The following is a 12880-nucleotide window of genomic DNA, read 5'->3' as shown; positions in this document are numbered from 1 at the left end:
CATGGATGACAGCGCTTGAAAAGCTTAATGGATAATTTGAAATCCCCCTGAGACCAATGACGGTGCCCTATGGCTTTTAACGGACCTTTAATGGGACAGGGAAGGGGCTGTGGCTTCTAATATGGTGGTAGAGTTTAGCCCTGACGTTAAGCCAACAGTAACTTGCTGAAACCAGGATCAGAGGGGTGCATACAAGATGCCTTCCTGGCCTGGCGTCATGCTATCCAAGCTGCATGGCATGTAATAAGCTATAAAAGTAATTCCGAGCCAGAATATGGATTTACCATAAACCTCACTGATACAATAAGGAAGGTGCATGCTCAGGTGCTCAAACAGTTCTGGTCTATCATTGTAAATCCATCACATGCCATTGTCATTGTGCCGCCCCATGGGGCATAGATGTTTTATTTAGATAAGAATTTATATAGTTTGTTTTCCCTATACCATTTTCCTATGGACGTTTTATATTTAGTTCACATGCTGCCATCTAGTGACCCTTTGTGGGAATGCACTTGTTTTTTATGTTCCCTTTCTCTAATATCTTTGACACATTTCCTGTGTGTAATGCCCCACCCTTCTTCCTGGTCAGTACTTCCTGTGTCATGGATGCAGCTACAGGCCACATGTAACAAGGGACACATGTATTCCACATAGTACGCTACAAAGTTATCATCTTTTGACGGCATAAATACCACAATTAATTCATCTGTTGTATCCTGTCATCTGCTGTAACCTGATGTTCAGAATAAAGCACCTTTGTGGATGGAAACGGTATTTGGTGAGTTCAGCTATCTGATAAGGATTGTCCGCAGTGATTGTATCTGCTTATACAGGCCAGGCATAGAGGTCTCAGCAAGGGATATATCGCTATCACAACAATCGGAGTCAGAATAATGATGCAAGTCACCACACACAAGGTGGAAAAACACAGCGTGTGATAAGTGTCTAGGGCGAGGGAGGGTGCAAGGGTTGCTTGTTATCAGTAATGCCAACATTCCATTGCGAAGTATAGATAGCTGAAGAGCGATCATACCTAGTGTCTTATTTCGTGCAAAAAAAAAAAATAAGACAGTGTCTTATTTTCGGGGAAACACGGTAGCATATCAATATCAGATCAAACCATGTGATGCTCTGAAAGCCTATACTGTACAATATTATAACTCGACTATACAAGTATTATTTACGGTTATATCCCGTATGCAGCTTAAGCCATATGTGAATTACGGCTTTTCCAGTTCATCATTTGACCAGACGCACATGTCTATTGGATAATGTTAGGTAGGGAGGTGGTGGGCCTGGCCATGCTCGACATTTACAGGAAAAGTCAAGATTTGCATATGATTTCAGCTGGCCAAATCTCTAAACCTTACTGACCTACATATTTCACTGAAAGTAACTACTGCTTATTTAGTTGTTTTTTTTAATCATGCCTGGCTTCAGAATGGCTTATGTTAGCCACCATGTTACAATTTGCTATACGATGTGGCCACAGCTATGTGCCCACCTCTACAAATTTTGGGGTTTAGGGGTTTCCAGCGAAGCGTATAGTTAATACTATAGCGTACAAAGACATTTGAGTTCATACCAGCCCTATGGTAACGTTTTGAGGAAGGTCTATTTCTGTCCCACTATGACTGTGCACAAAGCCAGCTCCAAGAAGACATGGTCTGGTGTGGAGGAACTGGAGTGACCAGCACAGAGCCCTGGCCTCAACCCATTAAGAATACCATTAGAATAAATTGGAATCCTGACTGCAAGCCGGGTCTTCTCTTCCGATATCAATTACCGACTTCATAAATTCTGTTTCGGGTGAATAGACAAAGGAGAACTATGGGGAAAAGCCCTAACCCCATAGTTCTCCTTTAAGGGTGACGGGAGGACACAAACTAGCACCCTCCCGTCACCCAAAGCTCAGTATATCCCGAGCTACTGCTCGCGGTATACTGAGACACCGCAGCCGGAACGGATCCCAACAATTCTGTCTGGATCCACCCAGCTGCGTGAATGACAGCGGGCTCTGCCTATCTAGAAGCAGAGCCAGCTGTACCCGCCCCCTCCCCCGTCTGTTCCGCCAGTCAGAGCTGGAGGAAAGGGGAGGGGGGGGGAAATCCCTGCAGGGAGCCGTGAGTGACAGTGACGGCTCTCTGCACAGATTGACAAGTGAGCGAGCGCCGGTATGTGTTCGCTCACTTCCCGATCTACTGAGCTGACCTGTGAGTTTCATTGTCACAGGTCGGCTCAGATTATGAGGCTGAGTGATAGTCACTCGCCTCATAGTTCTCCTTTAAATTTCTCACAAATCTACTCCACCCTTGTTGAAATCCTTCCCGGAGGCTGGCATAGCTGCAAAGGGGGCAAGTCCATATTGCCAATGCCCATGGTTAACATTGGAATGTCCTCCAAACTCATATGGGTGTGATGGTCAGGTCACCGCAAATGTTTGGCAATATAGTGTATATGGGTGATGAGTAAATGTTGTGGCAAATAATTTTAGATTAACTCCATCTTGTAATTGGCAATCATTTCAGCCAACATAGAGGAGCAACGCTTTCACCTTGTACTTTATGGTTGGTAGAGGACACAGTATGAGCAGCTTAGTCCAAGCCCAATTCATTTCTTAAGGTGCCCATACACCTTACAATTATCTGCAGATTTTCTGTGGTCAGATGGAAAAGGTGCAACAGATTCCTCCATCTATGCTAAACTGTATGGATGGAGTAATCTCCACCAGGGCCAATCCGTTGCACTTTTTCCATCTGACCATAGAAAATCTGCAGATAAAGGTGTATGGGCACCTTAACCCTACAAAGTTTACCTTTCCCTACCAACAGGTGTGAATCATTTTGCTGCCCTGCATACATGATATGAGTCTGGAATTATCATCCCGGTGGAACCTGACACTGTGAGGACATCTAAATCTCATTGATGTCTCTAGATCAGCTTTTCTCAACCAGGGTACCTTCTGGCTTCCTCAGGGGTGGCCCAAAATCTTTACCAGCACCATGGAAATAAATTATGCTAATGCAGGGAGGTTGGAATCCATTCAGAAAAGAACTGTAGTTCTCAAACCAAGCCTGTACCTCCCTCCCTCCCTCTGCCATGCTGCCACAGCTGCAACTCCTGATATAAAAGGAGATTCTAATGTGAAGGGGGATCCTGGTGTAAAAAAGAAAAAGGGGCTCCTGATTTGAAGGGGGACTCTGATGTGAAGGGGAGCCCCATTTTATTTTACTTTTGCGTGGGGCTTTCCCTTCAAATCCAACCAGACCCCTATCTGGGATAAGGGTCTGGTATGGATGTTTGCATTTTTACATTAATAGTAAATAAAAGTAATTCACCGGCACACACTTGAAGGGTTTTTAAAGTATTGATATGTTTATTCAATACCCAATCGTGTCACTGCCGCTCTGATGAAGGATCCCTGTGCGGACCCGAAACGTTAGCACCGTATGACAGTATGTGACATTGGGTATTGAATAAACATATCAATACTTTAAAAACCCTTCAAGTGTGTGCCGGTGAATTACTTTTATTTACTATTAGTGTTCTGCATGGCGCCATCCGTGTGGTCACCTGGGCACCACATATACCTCGTGGTTTTGAGACCGTGGCAGTGCGAATGGGATTTGGACTTTGCATTTTTACATTCACATTTTAGACTGGGGTGCCTCGAGAGTTTGCATTCTTTTAAAGGGCGCCGTGACTGAAAAAAGGGTGATAAATGCTGTTCTAGATAACCATAGACATAAAATGGTTGTAGAATGACCTGGCCACAATCAATATACAGAATCTATAGATATCACAGACAAATATGGCTGACTGTTCTTGGAAATATATATTCAAATTGTCAAGTTAAATATTTTCCAGAGGATTAACATTGTCTTGGTCATGATGATAGATATATGGTGGATGGATATGAAAGCACAGTCTGGCAAATCTTGCAAGCACTGCATGTAGAGCACCCCATAAACTTGCAGGGTGCAATGCTTGGAGGTGGGGGAGCAGTGGGGCAGACTCGGGTGGTGCTTATCTTGCAAGAAAACAAGAAACTTGAACGAGTTTTCTAACTGTCCAATCGGTGTTCCCAACTTCCGATGCTGTTGGCCATGGGGCATCACTATAGATGTTCAATCATCGCTCGATCCAACTGAAATCGGGGGCAGGCGATGGTCATATCACGGCCTCGGCCTACTTAAAGTACCATTGTAACGAAAACGTTCCTGCCGGTTACCCCTCATACTGCCCATGCATGTTTTGGCCCCATTCCTATGAGTGAGCCATACTTATAGCGGCCTCTCGCCTTCCAGCAGATTACGGCTCGCCCATGGAAAGAGTGCATTTGTCCTTCACTACCCAACTCCTCAAGTCCCATGAGGCTATGCAAGACTCTGACAGCCCCAGGTATGATGAGACTTGCAGTTTCAGCACATCTGGAGTGGCCTACCTCTGGCGTAGATAGTCAAATTTATTTCACTTTATGTTTTTGCCTCTAGCGTTCCACGCGGTACGCACAAATCTTCGCGTCACGTACACCAACTTGGTACTTTAGCCCTTGCAGTTTAGTACATGGTGGTTATTGACTTCACGTTTGCTTTAACACCAAAGTCGGCAGTCGCCGCCCTTTGCAAACACCTAAAACTGCTCAGGTTGGCCCGGCCATGGCAATTGCGCAAATTTTTGCTGCCATCAGCAATCGTAAACCAGAGTGTCATGTGCACCGCCTTGGTAATTTACCCCCCTTGTGTTTTAGTACATGGCGTAGATAGCGTTTCACTTTGATGGCTTTCGTTTATCATTAGTAAATAATACACGACCGCCCTCTAATCACATTTAAACGCTTGTGAGTTGACACTGAGCACTGCACCGGGGTTATAATGAGTTTACAGGTCGTTATGACACACAAGCTGTCAGTCAGGCCTGTGCAGATGGATTACAGGGGAAGCCATCGTGTGCTGCAGGGATAGGGATTGTGTTGCCCTGTTGCCCTGGAGACGGCTGCCCGGTGACAGCAAACAGAAGGGGGCGGTGCTATCCTGGGAGCCTGGTTGTGATGGACAGGGGGACTGGGAAGTTGGCTCGGCAGGGCAGTGCAGGGGATCACACAACTCGTTGTACCTGGGACCAGCCGCCATCAAAGCTCTGCCAGCACAGGGACAGACCAGCAAGCAAGTTCCCTGTCTCCCCCTGCTAGCCCATGCTGGGTAAGATCTGAAAGCCCTTCTACACACACACTATGACTTTCCTGCATTCTTCCAAAGGCTGATGCATTGCAAATAATCAATATATGAATGCATAGGTGATCATGTCAGTTATAGGTGTCAGTATGTAATGATCCAACTCGCTGGGATGCATCTAATATTGATCAGTCTGTGTGATGCATACGCCGGGAGCCTCCTAAATACAATCCTTACTTCACTATGATAACTAATCATGGCGACTTTTCCGGATCCTCGCTGGTTCTGGGAAGGTTTGGGATTCCTCCGCACTCTTCTGAGAGTAAAAAAGGAAACTTTTGCCGGTTGCTTCGTTTCTCTTGTAACTGCAGTCAGCTGCCAATTACAGTATCGATAAAATGACCGGTGAGGCGTGATTGCGCTGCAATATTACAATTCATTTTGCACTTACGCAAAATCTGCTTGACATTTTTGTATATACATTTGGGGACTGTGTGTTTTTTTGGGGGTGTATTTAGGGTTCATGCACATAGATGCTTTTTGGCCTACAGCATAAAAATTGCAGGAGTATTTCCTCCGTGCCCGGGATACGCAGCTGCTGTGTGCACCCCCCATAATATCGAATGGCTGTACACGACATAACGCCGCTACTTGCGTAAAGCCGTACATCCCTACAAGGAGACAGTCTGCGTCCTGGGGTGTATGGCTCTGCGTATGCGCAGGCTTACACAAAAAGTAGCGTAAATGCGCGTACAGCTATGTACAGCTATTCATTACTATGGGTGCATAGTAATGGGTGCATGGGTGCATATGCATAGTATGGGTGCATATGGATGCACGCAGAAGCTCTGTTAGGGTTGCCACCTGTCCAGGATTCACCCGGACAGTCCGGGTTTTGAATGCTGTGTCCGGGTTTCATGGCAACTGAAACCCGGACAAAAGAGACAGGGACAACCAAAATGAAGATAGGGGCTACTGGCGCCCCACTGAAAATACTCTCGACTGTGATATTTACATATTAATGGGTGGCGCTATTTACATATAAATAAGCCGCGACTCATACGCCCCAAAAATTTTCGTGCATCTCTAGAATGTTTGGGTTTCACTGGAAGAAAAGATGGCAACCCTAAGCTGTGTATCCTATTATGTTGCATGCCTGGGGTAGCCAAACTTCGGCCCTCCAACTGTGGTGAAGCTACAAATCCCATCGTGTTGTGGATGTCAGAGTCTTGCAATGCCTCATGGGATTTGTAGTTTAACTACACCTGGAGGGTTCGAAGTTTGGCTATGCCAAAAAGTGTCCATGTACATGAGCCCTTAGGGTTATTTAAATGATTTTACAATGGGCCCAGTGGCACTAACATGTCATGGTAACGCGCATGGTAGTGCAATTCGCGGTAAAGCGCATTTTCAGTTGCAGTGCCATTCATTTTCAATGGCACCCCAACACACCTTCACTCAGCAAGACATGCAAGCAGTGGCAAATCGCCTTTTCTTAAGTATGACAGGTGTCCTTTAGGCTTTCTTGGGGGAACACGGCCTAATTGCTGGTCCCCCATCATAGATTAGAAATGCAAAAGAAAGAGGCAGAAGCAGTGTGAAAATCCTGCTCAATCTGTCTGCAATAGAATACATAAAACTTAGAGCTAAGTAGACTTTCTTGTTTCCTGGAGTTGCTGCGTTATTTCTGTCCTCATTACACAGATGGTTGCTGTATGTATTGCCCTCCCCGCAGCAAGCAAGAATGATGGTCCTGTCAGCCTGAAGACGGCACACAATCGACAATAGATTAATCACTATGGTAACCCAGGTGAATGCTCTTTTATTGTGCATGGTGTGGGAACAATGGCGCTCCGCCGTGCAGTGATAGCTGAACCTTAAGGCATCCCTCCAGATCTACAACTACAATCCCAGCATGCACTGCAAGCTGCCACATAAAGGTATTTTTGTACTGGACAGTAGTGGTGGGACAAGGTCCTTCAGCATCCAAGGAGGAAAGGTCAAAGTGCGCCCCACCATGAGCTGTGAACTACTTCAGCAACATAGGATTCAGGTTCTTGCCCTCTTTGTGTCCCCTCCTGCTGAAGTGTCCAAGATGGCCGCCTCTTCTGACTACCCCTTGGCCCAGATCTGCTTGCCGGTGCATTGGGCAAATTGCTGGGATCCCTGTTTCTGTCTTACTGGATGAGTTTGCATTTTAAGTGAACCAATACTTTGCCTATACTGGAGGGGTCCTAAGTTTTTTAATGCTTGCCCACCACCAGGATTCACAGCCAGTTCACCCAAGAAATACCTGATACTTCCTGGTATGGTGGAACGCCTGCCACTCCTCCCCCTCCCCCACAATACAGTGCTTGGTGCATAAGTGGTCAATTGCCAATCCCATGTGTCGGGGAAGCATGCACAGTCCTGTGTAAGTATCACCTTGCTAATAAAGTTGGAGCTTACATAGGAACCTTGGCCTGTCTGACTGCAGACTGTTTAATGCGGATCTTTCCACCTTTTACTGGGTCAGTGGTGGGATCTTTACACCTCTTATTTTGCACAGGATGGCCATAGAACTGTTCCACTTTAACATTTCCTTAATGGGAACCCCAGGGGCAGAAATATGGAAGTTGCCTTTGCTGATTTTTCGGGCCAAGGCGGGTTCATGACGTTGAGGTGGGTCCTTGACATTAAATCAATATGTTCCAGCCACAGCGGAGCTCAGTGGGGAATTAAAACTGCCAGGGAAAGTTTTTGGACACCTGGCCATCAAACCCACTATATGGCCAAAAGTATATGGACACCCCTCCCGATTATTGAGTTTCCAGTGAAGGGTACTGTTAATGCTACAACATACAAAGACATTTTGGACAATTTTCAACTTCCATCCTTGTGGCAAGTTTTGGGGAAGGCCCTTTTCTGTTCCAGCATGACCGCACAAAGGCAGCTCCATAAAGATATGGTTTGCTGAGTTTGGTGTGGTGGAACTCAAGTGGGATTGCAAACCAGGTCTTCTCTTCCAAGTTCAGTAACTGACCTCACAAACGCTCTTTTAGGTGAGTGAGTCCTAATTCCCACAGACATACTCCAAAGTCTTGTGGAAACCCTGCCCAGTGGAGTGGAGGCTGTTATAGCTGCAAGGAGAAGGGGTCTGGGGGGGGGGGGGGGGGTGCTTGCAGTGACTGCGGATGGCGCCGCCAAATAGTACAAAATGAATGGATGTCACCAGCACACCAGTAGTATTGAAGTCCAAAGTGTTCGTGAATTGGAATGTCATGTCACCAGAACATTGCTGGTGACATGACGTTCCAATAAACAATACTTTAGACTTCAATGCTACTGGTGTGCAGGAGACATCCATTTATTAAGTCCATATTAGGCTAGGTTCACACCTAGGCGACTCAGATGCCGAGCTGTTTTTGTGCAATTGTCACGCGTTTTCAATCACGCAATCAATGCATAGAGATGTCTATGGTACCCAAACCGCGTGACAAACAACCAAAAATAGCTCCTGCACCTTTTCGCGCGACAGGCGATTTCGGTCGCCCGACAAATCACAAAGGTGTGAGCAGCCTCTATTGACTTCAATGCGAATCTGTGTTTTGTGCGATATCGTGCGACTCAAATCACGCAATAAATCGCCTAGGTGTGCACCGGCCCCTTAATGCCCATTGTTTTGGAACAGGATGTCCAACAAGCTCATGTAGGTTTGATTGCCAGGTGCCTACAAAATATTTTGTGGTGTAAGTTGTCAAAATAGATTTTCTGCAATTTGCTGTTAACACGCTGTTTCTGGTGTAACCCGCAGCTTGGCTCTAAAAGTCCTGCTGGCACACAGGAACTGGATGGAGGACGGGGGATGACGGGAAGTGCAGATGAATCAGGTATGGAGCATGATGACATTGTGACTCTTGCTATAGATATATTGTTGAGGAGGCTTCAGCAACCTAGTGGCTTCCAGTTGCCAAAGAACAAGTCACAGAAATCCTAGGGAGCTTTGCCTTCCCAAGTTAATTGTAGTGTCTAGCCTTTAGAAATGTCCGAAACTGTCTTTAGTCTTTGTCACATCACAGGCTACCCAAAGCAAAGTCTGCTTCTGCCTCCAATCCTATGCTCAATACTGTGCCTGGGCATTGGTACACCTAGAAGGTGAAAATAGTAACTTCTAATCGTAAGATATCAATTTCATCACCTTGGAAAATCTCTTAGGCCTTGTTCACAACAAGCGCGGAGCAGGTGCAGATCCAGAGCAGTTGCAGACCGGATCAAAACTGCGTCCAATGTATTCCAATGGTATTTTGTGCTCCAGTTCACATCGCAGCGTGCAGTTCCACAGCAGGTCCAGAGGTGAAAAAACTGCAGCAGGCCCCATTTTACCTGCTCTGGATCTGCAAACGCATCAAAAACGCATGCAAATGCCTGGAACGCACTGAAAGCCCATGTTAAACTAAAAAAAAACGGCCCGGAACGCATCAAAAACGCGGCACAACCCACTGCACTGCGTGTGCAGAAACCTGAGCGGATCTGTTTTGCATTTGGTGTGAAAAGGCCTTAGCCAGTAGGCCAAAAGTTAGAAGAAAACCATATACGTTATGAGCCCCAGTCTGATGAAAGGTGGGCAGGTGTCTCTCCGCCTCTTGTTCATAAGAAGACATCTGTCCCATCATGGCCAGTCTTTCATCAAGTCATACACATGTCTTTTGCTAACTGATGTGGCCAGATTTGTGGCTCTATACAGAACTTGCAGTCTACTGTAGACATGTAAGCTGTAGAAAAATTCAGTTCGGTTCGGATATTTCATTATTTTGGGATTCGGATCCGAAATTCAATTCAGTTCGGGCTTCGGATTCGGACGAAATCTGAATTTTCGTTAGTTTCGGATGAGTTTACGAATATTCGTTGCAAATACCACAGAAAACCATGTACAGATATTAATAGTAAAGCTGAATCTCCTAGACCCGAAAGGTATTCGGGATTTGAATTTCCAAATTGTATTCGGGAGCTGCAGAAAGCTGAGGCTTCCAGACCCGAATGGCATTCGGAAATTCAGACTCCATTCGGGTCTTGAAGCATCAGTTTTAGTATCATGTATATATAAGTAGTATTCTATTATTAGTATTACATAGTATTTATATAGCGCCAACAGTTTGCACAGCGCTTTACAATATAAGGAAGACATTACAATCACAATACAATTCAAGACAAGATGGTAAGGAGGGCCCTGCCCCTGAGGGCCTATAATACGAACGAATATTCCTAGCAGCAACATTGTGACCCATACAGTATATACAAAAAACTAAAGTTGAGGCTCCCAGAACCGAATGGCATTCAGGAGCTCCTGAATGCAATTCGAAAATTCGGATTCAGACCCATTCGAATGCTATAAACCGAAAAACACATCTGATTGGCCAGAAAAGTCACATGTCCAATTCAGTTTAGTTTTTGAACGAAATTAGGACAGGATCCGACATTCGAAAATGGAAATTCGCATTTGGACGCATTTGGAAATTCGGATGTGTCTGAATTTCGGAAAATTTGTGCAAATTTTGATTCTGAAGGAAAGGAATCGCACGTGTCTAGTATTCTGCATGTTCAAGTATGATGGTTCATCGTTCCCGAATGTAGGTTCTACCTGTTCTAGAAGCTGGAGACATTCTGCTCGTCACTGCTGGTTATATAACTTGCCCATAATATTTTGCCCTTTATAAATAAAAATGGACATTGAATGGGCGCGATTTACAAAATGTGATATACTTTCCAGGCACTTCCTTGAAGCTTCAAAGTCAATATAAGGGCCAACAATCTCCGTCTCCCACCGGGAACCTCAGAAAGAAGCTTCGGTCTGCTGCTGAAAAGCACAAGCAGGATGGTAGGTTGGGGTGGGGTGGGGTGGGGGGTACTGGTGGCGAGGCGAACAAAAACATTTAAACAAACCTTTTTTTAGAGTGTGTTGTGTGTGGGGGTGGGGTTTTTTGGGGGTTCCAGGGAGCTAAAGCCGACCTGGGAAGTGATGGTCCACTTTAAGAGCTTGTACCATTCAGTTCTATTAAAGGAATTATGTCAGGAGGAATGTCATTTATGGTTTTATCGTAAAAGAGAACCGGTCTTGATAGGATTATGCAAGAATCAGAATATAGTCTTATAAGGTATATCCAAACTCGAGAACAAAAATGTTGCAGATGATCAGTCCCTAGAGGCAATGTTTTCTTCTTTCAGGCTAAGTACATTTGTTGCAAGTACAGACAAAACTCCTGTTGATCTTGCCAGAAATCCATTGTCCTTGCCACTGAACTGAAAACTCAAACAGTGTTATCAGCTTTCCCAGCTTTCTCCTGTGAACTACACAACCCCTCCTCCCCTATGTAATGGAAATGTGGAGGTGTTTGTATTCCAAACCAGGAGGGCAGTCAAGGGTGACAACGCTGCTCCTCTATAGATACAGTACAGTGAGGGAGTGTTGTCAACCAAGGACTGGAAGTGTGTTACTGGCAGGATCACCTGATGAAAATAAAGGATAAAGCCTGAAAGAAAAGAAAACTAATGCAGCCACCGCATCTACGGATCCGTGAGCTGCAATATAAAATAATTTGTCCTTGGGCTGAATACTATATTGTCATGCAGATGGGGCAGGTGTGACTGTAGTAACATCTTAATCTAATCTTTATGTACACAGCGACGGCAGCTGAAGGGCGGATGAGAAAAATAATGAACGCTACCATGATCAACCCAGAGAGACTGAAACAAGCTAAGCTACTGGTGGAGAAAGCAATTAAGGTCAGTAGAACGAGCTCAGTGCACTCTAAATAGAGAAGCGCAATCATTATTAATCGCCCGTTCTAGAAGAATGAATTACATTGCGGGGAATTTATCAAAACTGAAGCAGGCAGAATCTGGAGCAGTTGCCCAGAGCAACCAATCAGCTCCTCTCTTCAGTTTGTTCAGTTAAGATTTGAAAATGAAAGAAAGAATCTGATTGGTTGTCATGCACAGCTGCGCCAGGTTTTGTCTGCTCCAGTTTTGATCAATTCCCCTCATTGTCTTTAGGGCTTGTTCACACGATGTCCGGATTCTGTCCAGACCAGAACAGTTCGCTCCGGCACTAAAAACGCATCGCAATGTATCCCTGTGTGTTTTAGGCTGGGTTCACACCTAGGCGTATCGAATAGGCGGGTTTGTCGCGCGTTTCGTGCCGTACGTTTTTACCACGATTCACGGTAAAAAAAACGTGCGACAAACGCGCGTTTCCGAGGGCTACCTGGCTGTATCCCAATGGATACGCGCGGCAAATACGCCCCACAGAAGCTCCTGTACTTTGGGCGTAGGGCGTTTTGTAGCGCGTTCATACGGCCTGTAATACACCCAGGTGTGAACCATACCCATAGGAAATAATGGGATTTCGTCGTTTGAGCGTTTTGCAGAGCGTAGGAACGCGCTACAAAACACCCAGGTGTGAACCAGGCCTTATGGGCTCCAGTTCACACGAGCGCAGTGCTTTCTGTTCTGGACAGAAAAAAATACTGCTTGTCACATTTTCTCTGGTCCGGAATGTGCACGAACGCATCACAAACGCAAAACACGCCCGACACGCACTGCAGCTAACTGAAAAAAAAATAAAAAAATGTATTCTTGCTCCACTTTTGATAAAGGCTGGAAGTGACCTCAGAGCAAGAATCTGCATACTGACAGACCCCCCCCCCCCCCACAAAAACTGGAACACGCCT

General features: G+C 45.5%; 1 protein-coding gene across 1 annotated transcript in view; it reads left to right on the top strand.

The window, feature by feature from the left end:
• Positions 1-11853: 11853 nt before the first annotated feature.
• Positions 11854-12880, top strand: part of LOC108804403 (tubulin monoglycylase TTLL3-like) — a 16172-nt gene continuing 15145 nt past the window's right edge. The window contains exon 1 of the mRNA XM_018576116.1: positions 11854-11933. Within this exon, the coding sequence (XP_018431618.1) occupies positions 11865-11933 (69 nt within the window). The 5' untranslated portion in view covers positions 11854-11864. The remainder of the gene's footprint in view (positions 11934-12880) is intronic.

Source organism: Nanorana parkeri, unplaced genomic scaffold (assembly GCF_000935625.1).
Source record: "Nanorana parkeri isolate BGI_ZX_2015 unplaced genomic scaffold, ASM93562v1 scaffold56, whole genome shotgun sequence".
Lineage (NCBI taxonomy): Eukaryota > Metazoa > Chordata > Amphibia > Anura > Dicroglossidae > Nanorana > Nanorana parkeri.
This window is presented reverse-complemented; position numbering and strand designations above follow the sequence as displayed.